This window comes from Mauremys reevesii, linkage group 3, assembly GCF_016161935.1.
Source record: "Mauremys reevesii isolate NIE-2019 linkage group 3, ASM1616193v1, whole genome shotgun sequence".
NCBI lineage: Eukaryota > Metazoa > Chordata > Testudines > Geoemydidae > Mauremys > Mauremys reevesii.
In genome coordinates, this window is record NC_052625.1 from 63,547,880 (window position 1) to 63,571,242 (window position 23,363).

Below are 23,363 nucleotides of genomic sequence, written 5' to 3' on the forward strand. Positions count from 1 at the left end.
AGTATGTCTCCTGCTCTGTTTTACCTGCATTCTGCCATATATTTAATGTTATAGCAGTTTCGGATGATGACCCAGCATATGTTATTCATTTTAAGAATAACATGCAGATTGACAAAACGCAAAGAACGTACCAATGTGAGATTTCTAAAAATAGCTACAGCATCGACCCAAGGTTTAAGAATCTGAAATGCCATCCAAAATCTGAGAGGGATGAGGTGTGAAGCATTCTTTCAGAAGTCTTAAAAGAGCAACACTCAGATGCAGAAACTACAGAATTCGAACCACCAGAAGAGAAAATCAACCTTCTGCTGGTGGCATCTCACTCAGATGATGAAAGTGAACATGCATTGGTCTGCTACCGCTTTGGATCATTATCAAGCAGAACCTGTCATCAGCATGGACACATCCTCTTGAGTGGTGGTTGAAGCATGAAGGGACATGTGAACCTTTAGCGCATCTGGCATGTAAATATCTTGTGACGCTGGCTACAATAGTGCCATGTGAATGCCTGTTCTCACTTTCAGGTGACATTGTAAACAAGAAGTTGGCAGCATTATCTCCTGCAAATGTAAACAAATTTATTTGTCTGGGTGAATGGCTGAACAAGAAGTAGGACTGAGTGGACTTGTAGGCTCTAAAGTTTTACACTGTTTTATTTTTGAATGCAGTTATTTTTTGTACATAATTCTACATTTCTAAGTTCAACTTTCATGATAAAGAAATTGCACTATATTACTTGTATGAGGTGAATTGGAAAATACTATTTTTTTACAGCACAAATATTTGTAATAAAAAATAAATATAAAGTGAGCACTGTACTCTCTGTTCTGTGTTGTAATTTAAATCAATATATTTGAAAATGTAGAAAACATCCACAAACATTTAAATAAATGGTATTCCATTATTGCGTAACAGCGTGATTAATCGCGTGATTAATTTTTTTTAATCGCTTGACAGCACTAGTCAGAACCTCTTTACAGGGCTCCAGGAGCGGGTCTTCAAGAAGCTCTGCCAGTAAGCACCATTACACAGTGTGGCACTGCCAAGGTAGGGCTTACCACCGTCACCCAAATGCAGAGCACTGGCCTGCTGGAAAGGATGAGGCACACTGCGGAGGCACGGGGCCCTACTGTGGTATGCTGCCACTCCTCAGCCCCCCCAGCCAACTGACTGCTGGGACGGTACTCACTGAAATGGTGCGATGGATTCTTGAGGAAGGTCGTACGTCGACTCCTGGGTCGTCTTGTTAAAGAAAAATTTCCTCTTGGAGTTTTTGCTGAACGCCATCGTCCAAGGATCTAGGGGCAAAGCCACAGGGAACAAACAGAGGGCGGGACCAGAATGGAAGCATGTCAGATTATGGGGGTCATTTGAGAGGCCATCTTAACATCCCACTGTTTTCTCCTTCCAACCCCCAAAAAGCCCTGTGTACCCACGCTGCTGTCAATTCAGCAAGGCACACCTTGCACTCCCAGCCCAGCTTGAGCTAGTTTGGAGAGTGATCTTTCCAGTTATGAAATCTGTGATCTCAAAAACCAGCCAGTATACATGGGACTGAACTGAAATCCCAAGCTAATCAAACCACAATGGGGGCAGCTAACCCATCTTCCTCCCAATGCTGCCCAATCCAACCAAAACAGGACCTGGGCCAAATTCAGCATTGACTTCCATGGAGTTACACCAGGGCAGAGCTTGGCCCTGTATTTTTAAAAAACAAAATTCCTTCCTGCTCCTGAAAATGGTGAGGAAAAGAGGCTTGCAGAGCTCTCCCTACCATTCACAGTCCTGACGATGTAGAGTCCAGTGGGCACAAAGTGCCGGTCGTCCCGGCCCGTGTAGGACAGCCGTGGTATTCCACCTGAGCTCTTGATGATCTTCATCTCTAACCTGAGTGCCGAGAGAAGGGAGGGATGGCGTTTACCCAAGGAGACACACACACTTCAGAGACAGCTGCAGTGGAACTGGATAGCACTGCACACAGCAAAACAAACCAACAGGCCACTGGTCAGTTCTCCATGTGTCTCCCCGCCAGGGCTAGGGAAAAGGAGCCAGAACTGTGTGTGCACACAGACCATCAGCCAAGGAGTCAGTGCTGGAACAAGGGCCACGGCAACGATTTACAGTATTTAACCAACCAGGGTTTCCATTACAGGTACAATCAAACTGCAAATCTGTCTGCTGGCTTTCCCCTGGGGCGCGACAGGGCAGGAAGGGAATGGACCTCTTTGGGCCTGGGAACAGCTATCAGCGCGGGGCCTGCAGACCTGGCTACAAAGCTAAGCAAGCTGCTTCCCTCTAGCACAGCGAAGCTCTGCATTCTGCTCTGGAACAGACTAGCCTCTGCAATGCAGAATTAGCAGGTGGGTGACTGACTGACCCACCCACAAAGAATACCCCAATGGGTGACTGTGGGCTCTGCTACAAAGGTTCACTCCCAGGCGCTTGTCTTGCAAGTAGCAATAGATCCCTTTTGTCTCTGCGTAGCAGTTGCGAATGCTGACTTCCTATGAAGTGTCTCAATGTTTCTAGTCACTTACCTTACAAAAATCTTTTCCATCTCCTCCAGTCTGTACACTTCCTTCACCCTGGGGGGGAGAGAGACGCACACACTGAAAGGTTGGAATTGCAGAGCTAGCGGCTACGATCTCAGGGCGAGGCAGTGAACGTGGCTAAGGTTCACCCTGCTCCTGAATCTTAGCCACTGGCACATTGTTCATCCCAGCACAGGCGCCAACTTCTCCTGGTGCCGGTAGGTGCTCGAACACCCCCCGCCCCGACTCCACCCCTACCTCACCCACTCCCACCCCGCCCCTATTCCAACCCCTTAGCCAAAGTCCCTGCCCCAACTCCACCCCCCCCGCCCCTATTGGACTCCTTCCGCTAATCCCCACCCTGCCTCCTCCCCTGAGCGCACCGCGTTCCTGCTTCTCCCCCGTCCCTCCCACAGCTTGTTACGCCGTGAGGAGAAGCGGGGACGCGGCACGCTCAGGGGTGGAGGCGGAGGCAAGGTGAGGTGGGGCGCTTGGCTGCCGATGGGTGCAGAGCACCCACCAAATTTTTCCCCGTGGGTGCTCCAGCCCTGCAGCCCCCACGGAGTCGGTGCCTATGCATCCCAGCTCAGGAATCGGACACCTGCACATTCACGGCTCTGTCCCCGTAGGCAGGGTCACTGTTCTGCTGCTCAATAGCCAGCCCACATTGTTTCACACAACCACCGTTCCACACAGCTTGGGGAGCTAAGAGATCTTTTGCTAAAGGCACATAGAGAAATCTTTTTACAGAAGGGCAGTTCCCCCCACCCCCCCTCTGTGCCCCCTTCCCATATGTGGCTACAAGCATCAGGCTTACTGGGGCAGTTTTAAAGCCCTTCAGACATAGCAGTGGGGGAGCCCGTTGGAGCCTGTGGGCACTTCTGACATTACAGCCTGTACTTTTCCCCAACACCACCTTGGACTCCCCCAGCTGCAGTTACTGGATGTGTGTTGACATTCACTGAGATCCACTTGTTCTCCATCTCCAAGCCTCCTGCTCTCGCTGCCCCCCCGCCAAACTCTTCTCCACATATTACTCTGCCCTTCCATCTTCATATCTCCCCGCACGAAACAGCAGAACAGAACTGACCCAGGAAATAGGCAGAGGCTTAAAGGGGAAACGACAGGAATAAGGCAGCTGTTTTCAGACCCCCTAACGCCTGCCCTCCCTTTTTCAAACAATGTGAGCCAGCCAGCTGCACACATGGCTAAGCTGGGGAGCTGTGTCACTGTTCCTCTCCACCTCTGGCCCCTCTTCCCTCCTACAGCTTCTTGTTCCAAGCTAAACTGTACAGTCTTTGGGGTCAGGGACTGTCTTCCTAGGTGTTTGTCCGACACCAGCACAATGGGGCCCTGCTTCTTTTGGGGCCTCTGCACAGTACCAAAATAAAACTAACAAGTAAAGGTGAAAGGTCGGCAAGCAGCCAAGAGCTGGAGCGCTCTATCAGTACCTTTCTCAGGAGTGTTTCCTAGCAGAATATGTGCTTAGCCCTGTACCCAAGGCCTTATCTCAGGCTTTTAGTGATCAGACCCGTAGTCCTTGTCTATGCTAGGGAACAGCCCTGATTCAGCCATCAGCGGTCAGCAGCGTAGCTGCACCTACACTGACCTGTCAGTGTAGACGGGGGGGCATGGTGTGGTTTGCCCTGGTTGAGCTAACTGGGGCTTAGCTCAACTACAAGTATGCATGTGAGATTAGCACCAGCTACTCATGGGATGGAGAATGCATGAATGTCTGATCTCCAAAAGATTAATCTTAGAGTACCTAAAACATCCAGCCATCAGCATCATCTCTGAGATGTAAAGGGCCACTTGCCGCCTTCTAGCAAACATTAAGAAACTACGAGCTCTGGCTATACATTGTGTAGGCCTGGGAGCAAACCAGGCTAGGTTTCGTGCCTTCCTCCTCCAGCAAATTGATCCCAAAGCCCCAGATGAAGGGGGATGCGGAAGAAGGTGTCACTCACCGGATGGGGTTCATATCCGGCCGGCTAGGTTTAGAAACGGCTTTCACAAACTTCTCCGCTAGCTGAATCCTAGAACAAACGGGAAAGAGAGTTCTGTGCTTTAGCTACAGCTCTGGTGTGTTGGGCAGGTGCGGCTTCCTTGGGCCAGGAGGGAGTGCCAACGGGACCTTTACCCACACAGCCCAGGCTGACACCACTGACACCCAAACATACTCAGAAACTGTCTGCTCACCCAGCACTCCCAGCTTGGTGTCCTGCAACTAGCAATTATGCAGTAGGGATGGTTCTCCATAGGTTCTGCTAGGCAAACCTAATCTAGTAACAAATTCAGTAATGAGTCCATGTGCTGATGAGCCCATTCATGTATGAACAGGAGAGCGGGACTGGCAGATGTGCTCCGCTAAGGAAGGAACTGTAGCGTTCTTCCCCATCGGCGGCAAGACACAACCCTTCCCATTCAGGCTGCCAGCGGCGCTTGGTCTACCCGTTTTGGGACCAGCTCACTCCAGTCTCAGAAGGGAACCAAGCCTTCTCTGCTGCACAGAGGGGGTGGGGAAAGAGAGGATGCACCCACTTCAGAGATGGTTCTTCCATGGCTCATCTTTATACAAGCACATCAGCTAAGTGCTCTCGGTTCCTCGTGGCCAGTGATCAATAGCGCAGCCATTGAGCCACGGAGTTCCCTGACAGCCCTCATCCACATGCATGAGAGGAGCTCCCAAAGCCCTACTTACCGCTGGTTAAAGTGCTGCTCTCGGACGTCATTGCCATTCAGCACCAAGACATCCAGGATATGGATAGCCTTGATTTTTCGCTGGGCTTTCCCCTAATGAGAGAAACACAGGGAGTTACGTTACAGGCTGTTTGTGGGTGTTCTGTCTGTTTTATGCAGTGTCTGCATGCCTGCCTCCCACCACCACCTTGCTAACTTCAGAGGAGGAAACCCCACCTCCCGCCACTGGTAACTTGTTTCTGCTGCAGGTTCTCCCCCCAGGAATTCTCTGGAGCCTCCCCGCTTTCCCCTGTTTTAATCTTCCATCCTAAGATACCTGTACATGTCCGATGCACCAGTCCCTCAGGAGAGGGCTGGGCAGAACTCTATGAAGCACATTACCACCTCTCTGAGTCAGCTGGATGTCTTACAAAGTGGTCCCCTCATAAGGCTGAGCTTGTGCACCATCTCCAGGAGCAAGGACCCAAGCTTTGGCCCTGAGCTCCCACGCAGCAATGCCACGTAGCGTGCTTAAGCCTCCAGACTGGCCCCACCTGTCTGTTTTAAAGAACTGCAATCGTCATCAAGTGACTGAGTATATGTGGACACACAGGCCTGTTTTAGGGTCAGTGACTACTCAGCCTCACACAAACTAGCCAAAGGAAGCTACTCAGCTTAGTTCACAGCAGATCTCTGCAGTAACAACATGACTATACACAGTTCAACCTTGACCAGCCTAGTTAGCAAAGGGTCACATTTCAAGACCTCTATTGGTTACACTGAAAATTCTCTTGATTATCAGAACAAGTTCAGCATTCCCCCCACCAGGACAGTCACAGAATCAAAACTGAACAATATTGCAATAAGCCTGTGCATTAAAGATTCCCCATATGTTGTTTATCACGACTAACATGCTCAGTTACAGACCTTTTTCACCTGCATGTTACAAAAATAAAACAATGCCAGCTGCCAACCAAACAGTTCAGCAAATGATCAAAGATCAATGTTGGACCAGAGACAGTGCAGGAGGGTAAATGCTTCTGCAAACACCACCACCAGTTGGTGCTTTTGTAGGTTCTGATCCAAACCCACTTCAGACACACGGTATATTCAGCATCCTTGAAAGGCAGCCGCCTGTGGAGCAGAATGGGGCAGGCAAGTGGAGCAAGGCAGCACTGCACAACACATGCATGTATGTGTGCATACCAAAAGCCACTGAGGCGTGTTCAGTCAGACAGTAAGTCAACCATGGAGGTGGTGCAGAACAACACTGAAGGGAAGCAGTATATCTCTGGCTCTGAACAGGAGAGGAGAACTTATCCCAAAATAGCTTCCCTGGGAATCCTCTCAGAAACTGCACAGCTGGGCCATCTACCATGTAAAACCAGCCATCACAAACTGCAGGCAGACTATGTACTGCCCCCTTATGGGGAAGGAACAATCTCTGACCTCTCCTTTCAACTCATGAACAATCTCCACAGAGAGAAGGGTAGCCCGTGGCAGCTCAGTTTTCAAGTCCAGTTTCATCCAGCGATCTGACTGGCGACCATCCCACGTGTAGATCTGGGACTTCTGTGTGCAGACAAAGAGGACCAAGGCAAAGTTAGACCCAGACAGGAATGGGACACGTTCTTTCTGCCTTCGCTGAAAAGTAGCCCTGAGAGTATATTCCTTCCTTCCTGCTGACAGCAGAGAACATTTCTTTCTGAGGCATGTCAAGGAAGGAGCCTACAGCTCAGCTGCAGAGACACCAACACACAGATCCTAACACAGCTCATTAGGCAGGGTCCCTTGCCACCCCACAAAAGATACTGTTCAGAGATGGGCAGTGAAACGAATTATTAGATGGAGGGAATGCAGCATTCTCCGTGAGGCGAGATTTTCAAGACCAAGATTATTTAGTGTGAGGAGTAGACAGAGGAAGGAGAAAGGAATACAAAATAACCAATGGTCTTAAGAAAGGTCCATCAGTCACTCCTATCCCCCATAGTACAAGAGCAAGCAGGTTGGGATGAAATTGCTAAGCAATATCTTTAAAAGAGTTTGTAAAAAAAAACAAAACAACAGCACAATTAGCCATGGAACTTCCTGCTGTCAGGTTAGATGTCAGCACTTACCCCTAACCCTAGCAGGAACTTCTGTTCACTTCCAGACACCATACATCTGTAATCTAAGACGTGGCGGATCTTCTCCAGGGTTTTTGAGTTGAGTGGTGTTGGTTTAAAACTAAAGATATCGATGTCTGTTCCCTGAAGCACAACAGCAGAAGGAGAAAGGTGACTTACACGACACAGATACAACGATGGGTGCTACAGCAAACACAAAAGCTTCGTGTGCATCAGGATGTGCCCTGATTTCAGCCACAGCTGTTAGCTACACTGGTGCAAATCCGAGCATAGACAGGCAAAGCTGCTGTTTGCACTAGTGGGGCTCAGCCTGGTTTCAATCACACTAATCAGGGTTCTAGAGGAAAAACCAGCATCCCCTGCGTAGACAAAGGTCTAGAAGCCCACAAAACCGCTCACTTGTACTGAGGGGTGTGACGTTATTGATATAAATTGGGACCATATAGAACATGGGTTGCAACAAGGCTAAAGGGGGTCATCTAAGGTCTAAGACCAGAGATTATGGGTTGCTGGTTATAATTATGCTCTATATATGTTCTGTATCATTGTAGTTTAAGTTATATATTATCTGTAATGTGTAATGTCTAGTATGTATTCTGCTCTGCCTCTGGGGAAGTGACACAGCTGATGCTAGCCTGTGCAGCGCTGGATTGGATTTGGCCCATTAAAAAAGGGCTATCGCAACTGACTGGAGATGAAGGAGAAGACAGACACGCCTTGTGACAGTATGCAGGACTGGGACTGGCCATGTCCTGTAGGCTCCATTTTTTGCTTTAAATTTTTCAAAAGAAGACACAGAGATTCTTACAAAAGGAAAATATATAAAGGCCATCCTCTTTGCTACAAACTGAAGCTCTACACAGGGACTGAGACCCATCCCAGCGAGGGGGTTCAGAGAGAGACTTCTGAACCTGCAGTTGCTCAGCCCACTGCTGCAAGCCTGAACTAGAACTTTGCCATTACTGTATGTTTGAGTTCCATTTAACCACCAATTCCTCATCTCTCTCTTTTTTTTTTTTTTAGAAATAAACCTTTTTTAGATTTATTCTAAAAAGGATTGGCAACAGCGTGATTTTCTGAAGTGTATATGTGTATATGTCTGGGGGCTGGGTCTGGGTGGTGGAGGGAACCTTTTTTTTTTTTTTTTTTATTTTTTTATTGGTTTTCCCATCCCAGGGCCCCAGAGTGCACTGGTGGTGATGGTGGTGCTGGGAGGCTGGTCTGGTGGTGTGTGTGGTTGTGTGTGTTGTGGTTTGGGGTGGTGTGTGAGAGTCTTTTTTTTTTCTTTTTTTGTGTGGGAATGGTGGTGGAAAAAAAAGCCCCACTGCACCCCTGAGAATCGCTCACTTGTACTGAGGGGCTATTGCAATTTCCCTGCTGAGCTACTTTAGGAGGCACCAAGGTAAGAGTGTGAAGGGAAAAGAACAAGTCTGGGTACAGAGCTATTTACCTACCTTCTACAGAATTGGTAGTCCAGGCCAAAGCTGCCTTTTAGATAGAAGGGGATTCATTTCACCATCACAGTTTGTTGGGTGCAAGCAACTAAGCTGGCCTCCCAGCCACACTGAGTGCTTCCACAGCTCCCCTGCAGCACTGGAAAGGGAAGGAACCTGACCCTTCCGAGCCCCAAAGCAGCACAGGCTTAAGAGAAGAAGTGTGTCCAAAGGAGGGGACAGGATATGGGGAAGTGCCTCAGGGAACATTCCAGAATATTCATAGCTCTCTGCCAAGGACTGATGGATGGAGCAGGCTCTCTTATGGGGTTCCACTCTTCACCACACACACCCTTTTCTATAAATGAGTGTCACAGTACAGCATTCCAGTAACAGCAAGATCACAGCACACCTGGGCAGGATGGGAATGGACCAGGAAACAGGAAGCCCGTATGGGAATTCAATCCTACGATGGGCTTCAAAAAATATGCCATCTTCCAGCACTCCTTCACTCAGGGGCAAGACCTCTTCTGCCAAAGACCTCTTTATTCCCAGGCGCCCATATAGTGTCAGAGCTAACGACCTCAGGGGGGACACTGATCATTAGACATCTATCAAGTCTGTGGAACTCTCTCTCAAAGGAAGTAATGGAAACCCTATCGTTTAAGTCATTTAAACGAGGCTGCCTAGTTTTTTAAATAGGCACTCATCACCACAGCATGAGAGTGCAAACCCTGAACAATATACTGAACCAAACAGCCCAGTGCCGCTCTTTTCCATCTCAGACTCCTGTGAGTAACAATAAGCATTTCACCCACATCTTCAGAACAAACTGCAGTTTAAGGCCTCACCTGGATGAGCTCAAAGAACTTGGACCTGGGATCAGAGGAGGATGGAGCAACTCGGGCCTGATCTGGAATCTGGAACAAGACAAGACCTCAGATACTAACATAGTCCTGCCCTACAGGAAAGGTGTTAATGCTATTGGCTGGCATGTCAGAGCCCCTCCCGCTCCCCACTGTGCCCCAGCAGGAATGGCATCCACAACTGCCTTGTCAGTAGCATTACTCACCCCCCACAGCCGGAGGCATTCCTTTCGGATGTCAGCCTGCCGCGGCTCACTCAGGGTCCTAGAGGAAAAGCCAGCAGGTTGTTAACATGGTGAAAGCCTCTTTGGTCTTGCAGCCCCAACATACCCAGCCCTGTCAGCCTCCTCGAAGTAGCTGCTTTGAGAGTGAAACACACAGTCCGTCCTTAATGCCAGAGGGCTGCTGTATTCAAGGGAAGCCCTTTCCCCAATCATCCACCCACTTCATAACCTGAACCAAAGATCAGCAGCTGCTGCCTGCCTCCCAGCAAAGAGCTGATCCTTGGAGGCTGCAGGGGGGCTTCTAGCACCAGGACTTTAGTGTGTTCTATAAAAGCACTGAAGCCCCGTTAGGACCTTAGCTTTTCACAGTGCCGCACAAACACAAACTTATTCTTCCCCACAACTGCCCTACGTTACACATAGAGCAATAGCAGCACAGAGAGGTGGAGTGACCTGTTGAAGGCTATCCAAAAGTTAGTGTCAGAACCAGGGTTCATTCCCCGGAGACCCCTGGCACCTAGCCTTGTGCTCTGTGCATTACACCATGCTGTCTCCAGATGGTGTTTGAGCAGTAAGTGCAACTACCCCCGTGTAGCAAACCGCTATATGCCACAATGTGTTTCACTCTATGTGCCACTCCTCTATGCCCCCTCTCGGAAATAGACCCGTTTATGGGAACTGGAAGGTACGTAGCCCTTTTGCAAGCCCCTTTCATAGTGGATCCTAGTAGCAGGTATAAATCATTCCAAGCCAGCCAGTCTCCTTTAGCTATCCCCATGTTGCAGAGCCCAGCACATGCAGTGACACTAGCTAGCCTAGCAACTGTAAGCGCTCCTAAGCCTCCTGCTTCAGGGCCAAGCCAAGCTCCTGCTAGGATCAGGAAGACATTTACAAATGGGTAAAGCAAGCAGGCCACTGAACACAGCTGCCCAGCGGGTAATTCAGTCCTCACCCAAAGCCCTGCTCCCTGCTGAGGTAGATACTCACGTGTCTTGAACAAAGGCGTGGATTTTGGCTAATGCTTTGATCTGAACTTTACAGTGGCTGAAAGAGAGAGTGGGTTTCAGTCAGAGAGCGAGTTATAAACCACACAAATTGTCCTGATGCATGAAGCAGGATGAGGAAGTGCTGTGGACTGTTCTAAAGCAGAGCTGGACTGTCACAACCCAACACTGCAGAGTCACTAGGGAGAGCACCCTTTACGTTCCCAACACTGCAGGTCAGTTCTTCAGGTGTGAACGCTCACCAGCCATGCAGCGTACCTCCCCTTGCTGGGCCAGTCTGTCGCACAGGGCCTCTCCCAGAGCAGGACTCTTGTAACTGAGCAATATGGCAGCTTAAGGTGAAAAGGCCCCCCACGGCCTCAAACAGCTGTAAGTCACAGTTGTGCTGGAACCGGCTTTCCCTCTTGTTGCTTCCGCACTCACCTTTCATTCGATCGGACCATGTAGTCATAGAACTCATGGTCGCCCTTGATCACTTCTAGGGGGACGACAAGATTTACATCCAGATCAGAGTTGCGCAGCTGGTTGAGTTTGATGTTCACCATGAAGAGATATTCCCGCACGTCGTCAATGCCTGACTTTAGCCCTCTACACACCACGTACCTGCCAAGCAAACCAGAGACTCCACTTGGAATCAGTCATCCTGCATATCCAACTTGCCTTTCACACCCCCACCATTTCAGCAGCCCTCCCCTCTGGCTTCCGCAGTGTCAGGAACGTCTTTGTCCCAGGATACCCTTCGATGGCTCATGGCAGTGCAGGCTAGCCCTCTGCAGGGCCATTCTACTTCCTCCCCCTTTTCCTACTCTCTGCAAGAGCTGGTGACCTCAATCCTTCACCAAAAATCCCCCAACTTCACAAGCTCAGATCTCGCCAAAGAACTAAGCCAGCAGGACTAATGCTAAAATAGAGAATCAGTTTTAATCCTGTTCCGGTTGCAGGTGTAACTAGCCCGTTAGTAGCTCACAACTCTACCATAGCCCTGGTATGGCAGTGCAAGATAAAGCCTCCCTGTACAGGCTCCAATGTCTGTCTCACTTTATTTCACAGCACACTGCATCTGAAGGATACCAAAATCAGCATGGCCCTATAATAGGTTAGAGCATGGGACTAGGTCTCCGGACACCTGGCTTCTAATGAGGACTCTGGCATGGATTTCATATTTTCCCCAGCTCAGACTGCTTGGTGCAAAATAGAGATTAAGAAGGACAAGAGATACAGGTTTCCAGATGATATTGGAGCGACACAGCAGTCAGATGAAAGGCAGAGATAAAAGGAGGATGTTCTAAGATGATGGAAGTTGCAAGAGGAGAAGGCACTCAAACTAACAATGAGCAAACACTGTGAAAGCACAAAGGTGTTACTTAAAAACAGGTGTCGTGCATTGACATTAATATTCCCTTGGCATGTCTTGGAAGAGCTGTGGCCTTGGAAAGTTTCTCTTCCTATCCCTGTTGTGGGGCATGCTGTGTGTTGTCTGGCTGCTATCCTCCTCCCCAGAGATGGCTGCATTTTAGGGGTGCCACATGTACAGTTTGTACCGCATTACCAGATCCAAAGAGATGAAAATACACCATTGTAATGTACATAATATGCTCTCATTTAACTGGATCCTTAGACTGCATCTTGCAAAACAGAACAGATTTTACAGTAAACTCCACTGTTCCCATACTGGAAGTAGACAGCATAGGCAGAAACAGACCATGGTAATTTGGTAAATAGCCTCTTAAACCCATCAAACACTGTCACTTTCTAAACATGTAAAGTATTTCCTCCTATGCGGCAGACATTAAATGGCTCCTAGCTGAGACAAGTCATGGAGGTCACACTAGACCTGCCGTTACACAAACAGAGCTATTGCACTATTTAGGGGAAAGGGCTGCTTTTAACTCTTCCTCCAGAATCTCACCTCTCTGAGTTCGCAGGACGGCTCGTCACAGGTTTAAAGAGACTCACTCGCTCGAAGCAGCAGTACAGCAAATATATAAGTCCCACGCTGAATGGCGTGAACAGGTCGAAGGTTTTGCAGACAAAATGTCCTCCTGTGGCAGAGAAAGGAAGTACATTGCAGCCAGCAGGTTACAGGGAGAGAGGGGAAAAAATACTAAGTGTCCCAACCCCGCTGCGCGCACGCGCGCACACACACACTTTTGTACAGTTAAAAACCGCATCAGAAAAACAGTTTCATAAATCAATCTAGTAAGACTGACCAACTGGGTACCATGTACCATCCCCCCACTTAGCTCTCTGCCTCACAAAGACCCAGGAAAGAGAGAGGCAGCCCCCAGCCAGGTGGCGGGGATGTCACTTAAGAACAAAGCACCCTGCCTGCTGCTTCCACAGCACTCCCAACCCAGGGGCCCAGACCGCAGCATGGCAGCACACTGTGTGCAATCCTTGACAGTGTGCAGCTCTCATTCCTCCCCAAGAGCCTCATGCTGGGGGAAAAACTGGGTTTGAAATGAAAATCTAGTTTAAAAACACAAGTCCTCTCAGTAGAGGAGTGGCTGTGCTCTCTGCCTTTAAGTGAGTCTTCTTACTTCCTCAGGGCAAGACAAAGACACTCAGCTTTGAGATTCTCATTGCCCCAGGAGAAAGCCCCAGAAGAGATGCTTGACTAGGAGAGACACAACGAAGGACACTCTGTCAAATCTCACTGAGAGGCAACTTGCCTGCCGGGTCACGGCTTCAAATACTTGTGAGCCCAGTGGACAAGACCAGCAATCACTTGGCAAGTGTTTCTAACCCCTTCCACTCTGGCTTCTCAGCGCAGGACCATCTGCTCTGAAAGGGCGCATGGAATGCTAGCCGGTCCCAACACAGGATAAGAGTCACCAAAGCAGATGCAGCTATGGCATCCATCACTAAGGAACAGGTAGGAGAAAGAGAAGCATCTTCTCATTCTGAAGCCAGGGTGATGGTTTCCAGTGGGAAAGGCCACAAGTCACAGTTGCACAAACACTGGGTTGCTCTCACCAGCCAGCTGGTTTGCTCAGGAAGAGGCTGCTTTAGCTGGTACTGTGTAAGAGTCAACAGTAAAGCAGAGATTTTACAAAGCTATTTTGCCCCTTCCCCAGCTGAAGGGAGCACAGCACTGGCACAGCATGGTTCCCTCACCGTCTTTGGCAACCTTATCTCAGGGTTTAGGGAACACACCTACTAGATTCAACAGAACCTAACATTACAGCGGGAGTGACTCCATGCAACGTTCTATAGCATCCATCTGCAAAGCCACCCAAGCCCTGGAGAGGAAGGGGAGAAACAAAGAGAAAAAGATACCTGTCCGGACAATAGAGAGTCCTGTAAGGAACTGGCAAAGCATCAGCTGTTTGCTTAGAATTTCCTGCAGGTTCTCCTGACCCTCCACAGAGAAACCCTGAAACACACATTGAATGGTGAACATCTTCGCAAATCTGTTGGTTAACTGGGGGAGTCAAGGAATTTACAGCTAAATTTTGTAACTTGCAACAGTTTCTATTCCCTGGGATAAAACTGCTAATGTCAGGACATTTCATGGCAAACCTCACCAAATCTCATGCAGTAACTGTGGGAAGATGTCACATCACCACTGTACTCTGGCTGATGACTACGGTCACTCATTGCAGAGAAAAGGAGGAATGAACGTACCCCATCCGCCATTAAGAAATGCACCCCCTTGCGATCAGTGTTGTCCAAAACAAAATTCCGGAAAGCAGTGATGTTCTCTGGGCGGGTGATATCTCCATCTCCATCAATCCCGCCCTCTCCTAAGGGGAAAAGGAAACGCAGTTATGAGCATGTTTGCAGAGTGCTTGCAGGAGACTGGGACACGCAAGCGATCAATGCGCTGACCTCCAATGATCAAACATTACCAACAGTCAGTGAGCAAGTACAAACACCTTGGAAGCTGCATCAGGACCACTCCCACGAACTCTCACAAACATGATTTTTGCTAGAAAGAGGTCAGCACAATTTTCTTTGGCTAAACTGGGTTCTGTTTGCATTAGCCAGACTGAACCAACCCATGTTATAACTTGGTTTTAAAAAACTATGCTTCAGCCTTGGTAAAGCACAGATTGTTCACTCCTCTAGCAGCTGAACAGGGCCTGACTATGCTACAACACAATATTGTCCCTTCCGTCCAGGAAGGAACGAGACAAAATTGGTCCCCATCAGAGCTTTAACAATGTCAGTTTCATAGCGTAGATGGACCCTTAGTCTGAAGCACAGCTTTGTCTATGCCCGCCGGAGAAACTGCATCAGCAAACATTCACTAATGTCCATGAGCATCAGCGTTCTCTGGAAAGGCATTAACAATTATTTCCAAACTCACCGTAGTTTGGCCTTACAGAACCCTGTTCATGTGCAAGTGTGCTCAGCAATCAGCTGTAAAGGGGGAAGATACGTTCGACCACAGAACTGTTTTTAAAGGCAGCATTTTACAGATTTCTCACATGGCTCTTTCAAAGGGTAGGGCTATATTTTCCCACAGTTGGTACACTTGTACCTCGATATAACGCTGTCCTCAGGAGCCAAAAAAAATCTTACCGCGTTATAGGTGAAACGACGTTATATCGAACTTGTTTTGATCCACCGGAGTGCGCAGCCCCGCCCCCCCGGAGCACTGCTTTACCGCGTTATATCCAAATTCGTCTTATATCGGGTCGCGTTATAATCGGGGTAGAGGTGTATTTTGTGTTCTAGAATAGACTCTAGATATTCAACTAACTCCAAGTCCTGTGGTATTTGTAATGTACTGTTGATTTCTATTCTCTGCAGAGTTTCCGTGTCTGCTCTTTCTATTCATTGAATGACAGAAATGTACATTATCAAGAGAAAACAGCAGAGGTCAGGGTAAACAATAGTTCTTTGGTAATAAAATTCCTCATCAGTTATTCTGCCACTGAGAGGAGTGGGACTGGAATTTTTTTCCAGTCTTCTTTGCACTTGGCACAGGGTTCAAGGCGTTTTCCTCCCATCACCAAGAGAGGAGTTTATGTGTCTCATTAAATTTTAGAGCACATTAGGCCCAGACAAAAAGGGAAACATGAAAATGCATCAAAATCATTGAGCTATTCACTCTCATAGCTATCAACTCCCTCCACAAGAGCACTGACCAAGAGTGAGATACGAAGATCCAAATGCTAGGATGATCCTTTTATCCACCTTGCTGCTCAATGAGAACTTTCCTCTTACTGATCTGACCCGGAGGTGCCAGACAACCAATAAAGTTCATGATCTGCAGATGTCAAAAGAGGCTTTGGCGTTTCAAAATCAGCCAGAAAGTAACTAACTGACATCAGCGATACGTTGTTTGCGGTTCTTGCTGGAAAGGCAGACTGGTTACTTCACTTTTTGCAATTCAATCATACTTGGGTTTTCTTAACAAAGCCTGAGATTTGCTGGCAATCCCCTCATTCCACTTTCTACTAATAGATGCAACAGATGGAATCAGAGCTACTTGCAGTGACCAAGAGTCCAAAATAACTTAAATCACCACATAGAAGGTGGAAAGATCCTGTAAAGAAGCAATCTAGTAATTAATGCTGGGGGATGGAGTCAGATCTAGGTTTCTATTCTTGGCTCTGCCAAATGATCCTTGGGCAAGCCATTTCATTTCTTTATGCCTCAGTTTCCCCATCTGTAAAATGGAGCCAAACCACTGCGTTATCTTAAAGCACTTTGACAGCCTCGGACGGGAAAGTGCTGCAAGTACAAAGTATTATTATAATACAAGCTGGAACCTGAATTGCAGAAATATAACTTGATGTTCAGACTTGCCACCCTCAATCCCCTATTCCATGGCAGTTACTCTTCTTCTATAAGGATGGCTCTGTGATGGTCATTGTGAACCAGTTTTTCTTAGATCCCTAACACTAACAGACTATCAGTCCTCCACCTACTATGAACCTGAACCTCTGTAACGCCGGCGATCACACACACACACGCACACACACACACACGTATGTGACCCATACCGTAATAAGGCTCAAAGAGCTCGCTGGAGGCAGAATAGAAATCCTCCAGTTTAAAGTCATTTGGTCCTTTCAAGGTCATGCCGAACCCTTTCGCGTGCCACTTCTTCCTCCAGAGAACGTACTCTGAGAAGCCACCAGGGCCAGCACACACATCAGCAAAGTAAAGCAGCTCTGCGTCCCGCTCCTTGATTAGGGGCTTCTGCAAAAGGAAATTGGGAAAATTCTAGCAGTCCAATAGCAACTTCCCACCAAGCATGCAAACTACTGCAGCCCACTGCTATATTCTTGTACCTTTAAGCTAGGGTCCCTGCCTCTTTAAAGCACCCTTTGTCCCTAATGGTGCCCTGAGGAATCTCCCCCCACCACCCCACCCCATTTCCCCTTTCTTTGGGAAGGCATCACCGATTCAAAGGACAAGGGAGATCCTCACCCCATGAGAGTCCTTCGGGTTTGTGAACATGTGGTCGAAGACATAGTCTATGTTTGCCATCTTCATCGCAGCTCTGTGAATGCACGAAAGGGGCACCTGTTAGTTTGCCCCACGCTCACCAGGCTGCTGCAACCCAAAAGAGAAAGGGACTTCAAACCCAGAGGCTCTGCAGACCTGTTCAGGAAGAAGACTCCCCGGATCATCTCGTAGGGGTTGGACCTTGTCCGGGCTCGGCGCATCTCCTCTCCGTCCAGCTCATCAAACACGCTCTGCAAAGGCAAAACGAAAACTATGCTAGCCCCAGCACAGGCAGGAGGGAACAGCCAGCTTGGGTGGTTCCTAACCCAAGGGTGATTTTCTCCTCACAGTTATCTCTAGACTGGGTGACACCAACACAGGAACATTTTCTGAAGCTGGCATCCTTCTTCAGTCACATATCTACATCCAGTCCTGGTCCCACACCATGTTCAATTCTTACAGTGAGCTCAGGGATGGGGAATGGTGCTGGACTGACAACCCCACAGCATAAGGCCTAATTAGCCATAGATTAGGCAATCCCAGCACAAGCTCTTCCCCCCATACACACACATCCCCCCTGACAATGATGGTCTAAGCTGGGAGGGAAAGGGGAGGAGCACAGCAGACCAGGAAGAAGGCATTTATCTCCACAGCCCCATTCAGTCTCTGGCTTCTCTGCTGACACTGCCATTGAAGGGGCCGTTATGTCAATTGCCTTTGTGGTTTGTGTGCTGTACACACTTGTCATTTCACACAGGTCACCAGTCAGTAACGACTTCCCACTGTTATCAACCCAGGCTGAGTCTGCACTGGTGGCAAAAGGCTTCCTACTTCATTGCCGACTGCCTACGCGTCCCACCCCACTAATGCCTTTTTACAAGCTCGCTTCCCCTCTCCTCCCCAGCCCTAAAATTGCTCTCCAGCAGAGTGCGCTCACCTTGCACTGCAGGACACTATGCAGAAACTCTTCTCGGCAGAATTCCGTTTCATCTTCAATTACCAGCTTCCTCTAGGGCAGGGCAATGAGAAAACCCCCCTCAGTTAGCTGATGCTGTGCCATTTCTTTTAGTGGGGCACTTCCCAGAACAAGCCTGCTGCATTATTCCTGTGTGTTACAACACTACACGTGAGAGAGCCAGGCTGGGACTGGGAACGGTGTCAAACGGCAACCCTAGTTTGCCCTCCGTGGGAGCTGAATGCGGAGCGCAGAAGCACTCCCCAGGCTGTCTGACCCAACTGAGGGAAGCGGACAGCCCTGAACTGCCTCCAGCCCTAGCCACCCCTCCAAGGAGCTGGGAAGAGGGGAGGGGGAAGAGAAGGATACTGTATCAAAGAGAGTCACAGAGCGCAACCCAGATGCTATCTTGTGACGTATGCATCAATGGCAGCAAAACATAACGATGGGACAACTCAACTTGACAATGCAATCCCCACAATGCCATCAGACTGGGACTGGTCTGACTAGGCACTTATCAGGTCCTCATCCCCATAATATCTGTGGCTCTCTGCAACTCTGTTCAATGACAAGGCAGCATGCCAGTTACACAAGACTGAGCACCATCAGGTAAGAAGGAACTACTGGGGCTTTGCTTTTCAGAGCTATACCTTCCCCACGGTCATCCACTCCTTCATCTCCTGTGCATCGGGGATTTCAGTGGTGCATTCTGGGAACCAGTCCACCTGTTCATAGGCACTGGGCTGCAAACGTAAGATAGGAGAATTCAAAGGCGGCTCATACTTTTTCACAGAACCTGACAACCTAATAATTACAGCAGGCTGGCACTCCAACCCCATCACGATTTTTACACGGTAGGCTTCGTCCCAGGAGTTTTAGGGCTAAATAAGCAACTTTCTTCCTAATGTGACACTTATCAGAAATAACTTTAGTACAACCAGAATGCTGACAATATCATGAAATAAAACAGCTGAAGCACACCACCTCAAAGGGGTTCGTTTCAGAGAGACAGCAGGGGAGATGATTGTATGCAAAACTCTGTTACTTCCTACCAGTGCTTAACATTACGCTCTCCCCATGCCACTCTGAAAGGCCCTCTTGCTGGAAGCAGCTCTCACCAACATTTTACAATCTCAAGAGGAAATCATTTAAACTGTTAGGGGTAAGACTAAAATAACGCCAATCCTCCAGGAAGAGGAGCCGCACCCGCTTGCTTTGAAGTTGGAATTATTTGTATTACTCTAGTGCCCAGAAACCCGTCACGATTGAGGCTTCATTGTGCTGGGTGCTGTACATACATAAGACAGAGTGTGCCTGTCTCTTCACAATCTATACTCGCCCTCAACGTTGGTTTTTTACCAAATATTTACCAGATATTTTAAATTTCATCTTATTATCAGCACCTTATCTGTCACTGCTGGGATGCTGATCAAGGATTTATTTTCATGTAACGACCTGTCTGTCCTTCCCAAATTTCCTCCATGCTGAAAGACCTCAGAGGATGCAGGAACATAGTTCCTCTGCATTTCATATGGAATGTACTAATAAACACCCCTGGAAAATATACTAATTATTAGCTACATGGGAATTAAATTTTATCGCAATTTTTTTTTTGCCCCTTCCTCCCCCACCTTATACCAATTTTTATCCAAGCTGATAACCCCAAACACAGTGAAAAACTATTCAGAGTAACTGCCATGGCAAGTCAGAAGAGCGATCTATCTCAGGGGCTCTCAACCTTTTTCTTTCTGAGCCCCACCCAACATGCTAGAAAAACTCCACGGCCCACCTATGCCACAACAACTGTTACTCCTGGGGGAATTCTGCCCCAAACAATTAAAAATTCTGCAAAATTCTGCATATTTTGTCAAAATAATGCAATATATTCACACCAGTTTCACTTATTTTGGTAATTTATTTAAACTACCATACAGAAAAAAAAAATCACAGTAACTGTTCAGCCTTTCCTAAAGACATGAAAGTTAAGTTACTAATATTTGGTAACCAGTACCCTCCAATCCAGTTATAACTCTGGATTTTCATTTAAATTACATTTCAAAACACCAAACACCAAAATAAAAGTAAAGTAGAATGTTATTTTAAATTGCTCACTTTCACACACGAAAGTCACACAGTTTTTCTAATCATTGTCCTATATTTAAGTACTGTGCAGTCTAATATTTTCATTTAAATTATAGTGCAGAAAACAAAGCGCCTTCAAGTTTCTCTCACTTAGTGATTTCCTTCTGGCAGAAAGGATCAAATTGTACAGTGAAAAAACTTCTCTTTGCATCTGCAGAATTTGAGACAGGATTTATGCAATTCAGGGCCAGTTCGGTGATATTTGGAACTCTCTCTTTTACTGAAAGCCAAAGCACTGGGAGGTCTACAAAAATAGGTTGACTTTGAATAGCTTCAGGCACAATCTTTTCCCTGTTAAGGTACCTCAGAAAAACAAGGTATTGCTTGAAAATACTCTCGGGGTTCAGGCAGGATATAAACGTGAGGAGGATCTTATAACCTACAAGCCTTCAGGATCTAATAACCTACAAGCCTGGTTGTCCAAATTGCAAATATTTGTCAGGCTTTTCAGAAGCTTCATGGAATATCTCTTTAAAGAAATCCAGACAGGCAAGTCTTTCAACAGGAGATAAGTTTTCTGCCTCTCTAAATTTGAAGAGCTCTGAGGTGCTTTCTGAAGGGAGCTATAGATGTGAGCTGAAATATATCTGTAGTTCTTCCAGAGGGTCAAATGCTTTAACACTACAAGGCTTCCTGCTCTCAAATGCCAGATTTAAACTGAGAATTTGCTCACATTTCTGTGTTAAAAAAGTGATCTGTACTTTCAACAATGCATACTTAGTTGGGTCATTCAGCATTTTTTGACTAGTTTTCACAGAAACTGGGGAACTGCTGTTACACTCTTCATTAAAGAACTCCTTGTAGAACTAAAAGTTCTTGTAGTTTCTGGTTCATGAATCAGAGGTACCTCCCTTTCATACTACCGGAGTTATAGAACATGTTTTTGAAGCACCTTACAAACGTATCAACCAGCTGAAAAGTCTTTCTAAATGATTCACCAATTAAGTTAACAATATGTGCCAAACAGGTGATATGCGCAGAATTTGGAAACAGTGTAGTAAACACAGAATCAAATGCCTTTTTCATGTAACTAGCATTGTTAGTATCAATTACTACAACATTTTCATGATCAATCTGGTATTCATTTACTGCTTTGACTACAGCCTGGGAAACAGTTGAGTGATTAACAGCATCTAAAAACAGTGTATCCACCAAAAAAGAGTAAACATGCCCACTGCAATCAGGTTCTAGTTGTGCAAGCAGTACATTCAGAACTGATCTTGCCTCATCATCACAACATTCAAAAATAACAGCAATTTTCTTGTCATGAAGCTTCAGTTTTCCTCTTCTTTGAGGTACACTTCAGGTAAGTATGTCTCAGTTAGTTGTGTCCTACCAGCAATTGCACCACCATTCCCAGACCCTGCTGTCAAGAAATTCTCTCACAAGTGGGTGGTCAGTCTTTGACAAGGGAATGTTGGCACCTGCTAGTGTCTTCACCCAGGCTGAACAAATCTGAAAGTAGAAGAAGTTAGGTAAGTCTTGAGTGAGGACAAACGTTTACTCTCCATGTAACATCGTTAATCTTAGCTTAATACATTTATTTGTATTATATTTAGTTCTAAATTTCTAGATTTTAATTTAGACTTATAAGTATAGTAAATCATCACATGATTATACACACAGAATAATATTTAGTTATTTGGCTTATGCCTCTATCCAAGAAGGCACTCACTCAATAACAAAAATGCATTATTAAATTACAATCAACTGTAAAACATCATGTGAAAGTTAGTGCAAAAGTTACATAGTGTAGAGTATATTATCATCATCAATAGAAAACTGACCACAGTCATCACTTAAAATAAAAAGTTTAAAAACAGAGCTGTCTAGTCAAGATCTTAGAGCAAGTGAAGAGACCCCATCACTATGGCTCTTCTATGCTACTTAGCTTATATTTCAGCATAAGAAAATGTTCTTATATTTCCACTCACCTCCACATGTTCTTTCTTTGCCTGAGTTTTGTTTTTCAGTGTCCTTGTAATGGCCTTCTGATGTTGGTTTCTGCCTTCCTCTTGAGTCGCGTCTTCCTTCAATTTGTGTTTTTTTTTAATGCAAAATGATCCACAATTGCAGACTGTCAGTCATGATTGAGAACAACATTGCAGGATGTGCAAAATAATTTGTCCTCATCCGCATGCAGTTCTGTAGGGAATTCTTGAGCATGAGAAGCAGATGCAGCCATTTTTGATGCATGATGTAAAGGCCGTTCACATTGTACAAAAGAACGAATATGCCTTTGCCCTTTGGTAACTTCATCTGGATCTGGCTGGCTGCTTTGGGAAGTGCTTGGTTCTGACTGTCTTGACATTTTATTGACTGCTTGAAAAATGTTTTATTTACCCTCAAACTCTTTTTTTTTCTTTTTTGAACTGGGTAAGTAAAATAGATACTGAGCTGTAATCTAACCCCATTGTGCCACTCTGGCACAAGGAAAAAAGCAAGAAAACACACAGATCTTCTTAGCTGAGGATTCCCTTTACACCACTCTGGCAATGTAAAGGAACTTTTACACCTGTTTTAAGTTCCTGGGGGAAGTGAGTAAGAACGGGAACAATTAACTGACAATGGTAACATTAGAAGCCTGCTTACTTAGCTGTCACATTTCTGCTCTGCCTCAGGGGACAGAGCTTGGCTCTCAAAGCCCTACCCCTCCAAGTGGGGGGCCCCACAATAGTGAGCAAGAGGCACTGAGTCTCTCTCACTCATTTGCATGCAGGCACACACCCAGCCCTGCCCTCTAGACGTCTCTCCATGCACGCACACCCTGGCCCCCTGTGGTGATTTATATCTGCAAGCTCCTCCGGGTAAGAGATGCGTGTTCCCCACAGATTTCTTTGCTCCCCCATTTTTCTGCAGGGGAGCAAAGAAATCTGTGGGAAGTATGGATTCTGCACCCTCACAATGGTGCAGAATTCCCCCAGGAATAAAAAGGTTTTCTGCAAAAGCCAGGGCCAGCGTTAGGGGGTAGTGAGCAGGAAAATTGCCTGGGGCCCCA

At 47.0% G+C, this 23,363-nt stretch overlaps 1 protein-coding gene and 1 pseudogene across 3 annotated transcripts in view; both read right to left on the reverse strand.

Moving 5' to 3' along the window:
* CMTR1 (cap methyltransferase 1) overlaps positions 1-23,363 on the reverse strand; it is a 50,148-nt gene that overhangs the window by 6,534 nt on the left and 20,251 nt on the right. For all 3 annotated transcript variants that reach the window (XR_005596110.1, XM_039530022.1, XM_039530021.1), the window contains exons 5-23: positions 18,874-18,966; positions 18,206-18,277; positions 17,425-17,519; positions 17,251-17,323; positions 16,821-17,019; positions 14,491-14,609; positions 14,143-14,239; positions 12,773-12,905; positions 11,287-11,466; positions 10,847-10,903; positions 9,842-9,899; positions 9,621-9,689; positions 7,328-7,459; positions 6,660-6,782; positions 5,233-5,324; positions 4,499-4,567; positions 2,538-2,585; positions 1,775-1,887; positions 1,190-1,298 (exon numbers count right to left, since the gene is read on the reverse strand). Coding sequence is in view for 2 of the 3 variants with exons in the window: in XM_039530022.1 (XP_039385956.1) it covers positions 1,190-1,298; positions 1,775-1,887; positions 2,538-2,585; positions 4,499-4,567; positions 5,233-5,324; positions 6,660-6,782; positions 7,328-7,459; positions 9,621-9,689; positions 9,842-9,899; positions 10,847-10,903; positions 11,287-11,466; positions 12,773-12,905; positions 14,143-14,239; positions 14,491-14,609; positions 16,821-17,019; positions 17,251-17,323; positions 17,425-17,519; positions 18,206-18,277; positions 18,874-18,966 (1,931 nt within the window). In the remaining variant the exon portion in view is untranslated. The remainder of the gene's footprint in view (positions 1-1,189; positions 1,299-1,774; positions 1,888-2,537; positions 2,586-4,498; positions 4,568-5,232; positions 5,325-6,659; positions 6,783-7,327; positions 7,460-9,620; positions 9,690-9,841; positions 9,900-10,846; positions 10,904-11,286; positions 11,467-12,772; positions 12,906-14,142; positions 14,240-14,490; positions 14,610-16,820; positions 17,020-17,250; positions 17,324-17,424; positions 17,520-18,205; positions 18,278-18,873; positions 18,967-23,363) is intronic.
* LOC120400854 lies at positions 20,237-23,160 on the reverse strand (annotated as a pseudogene).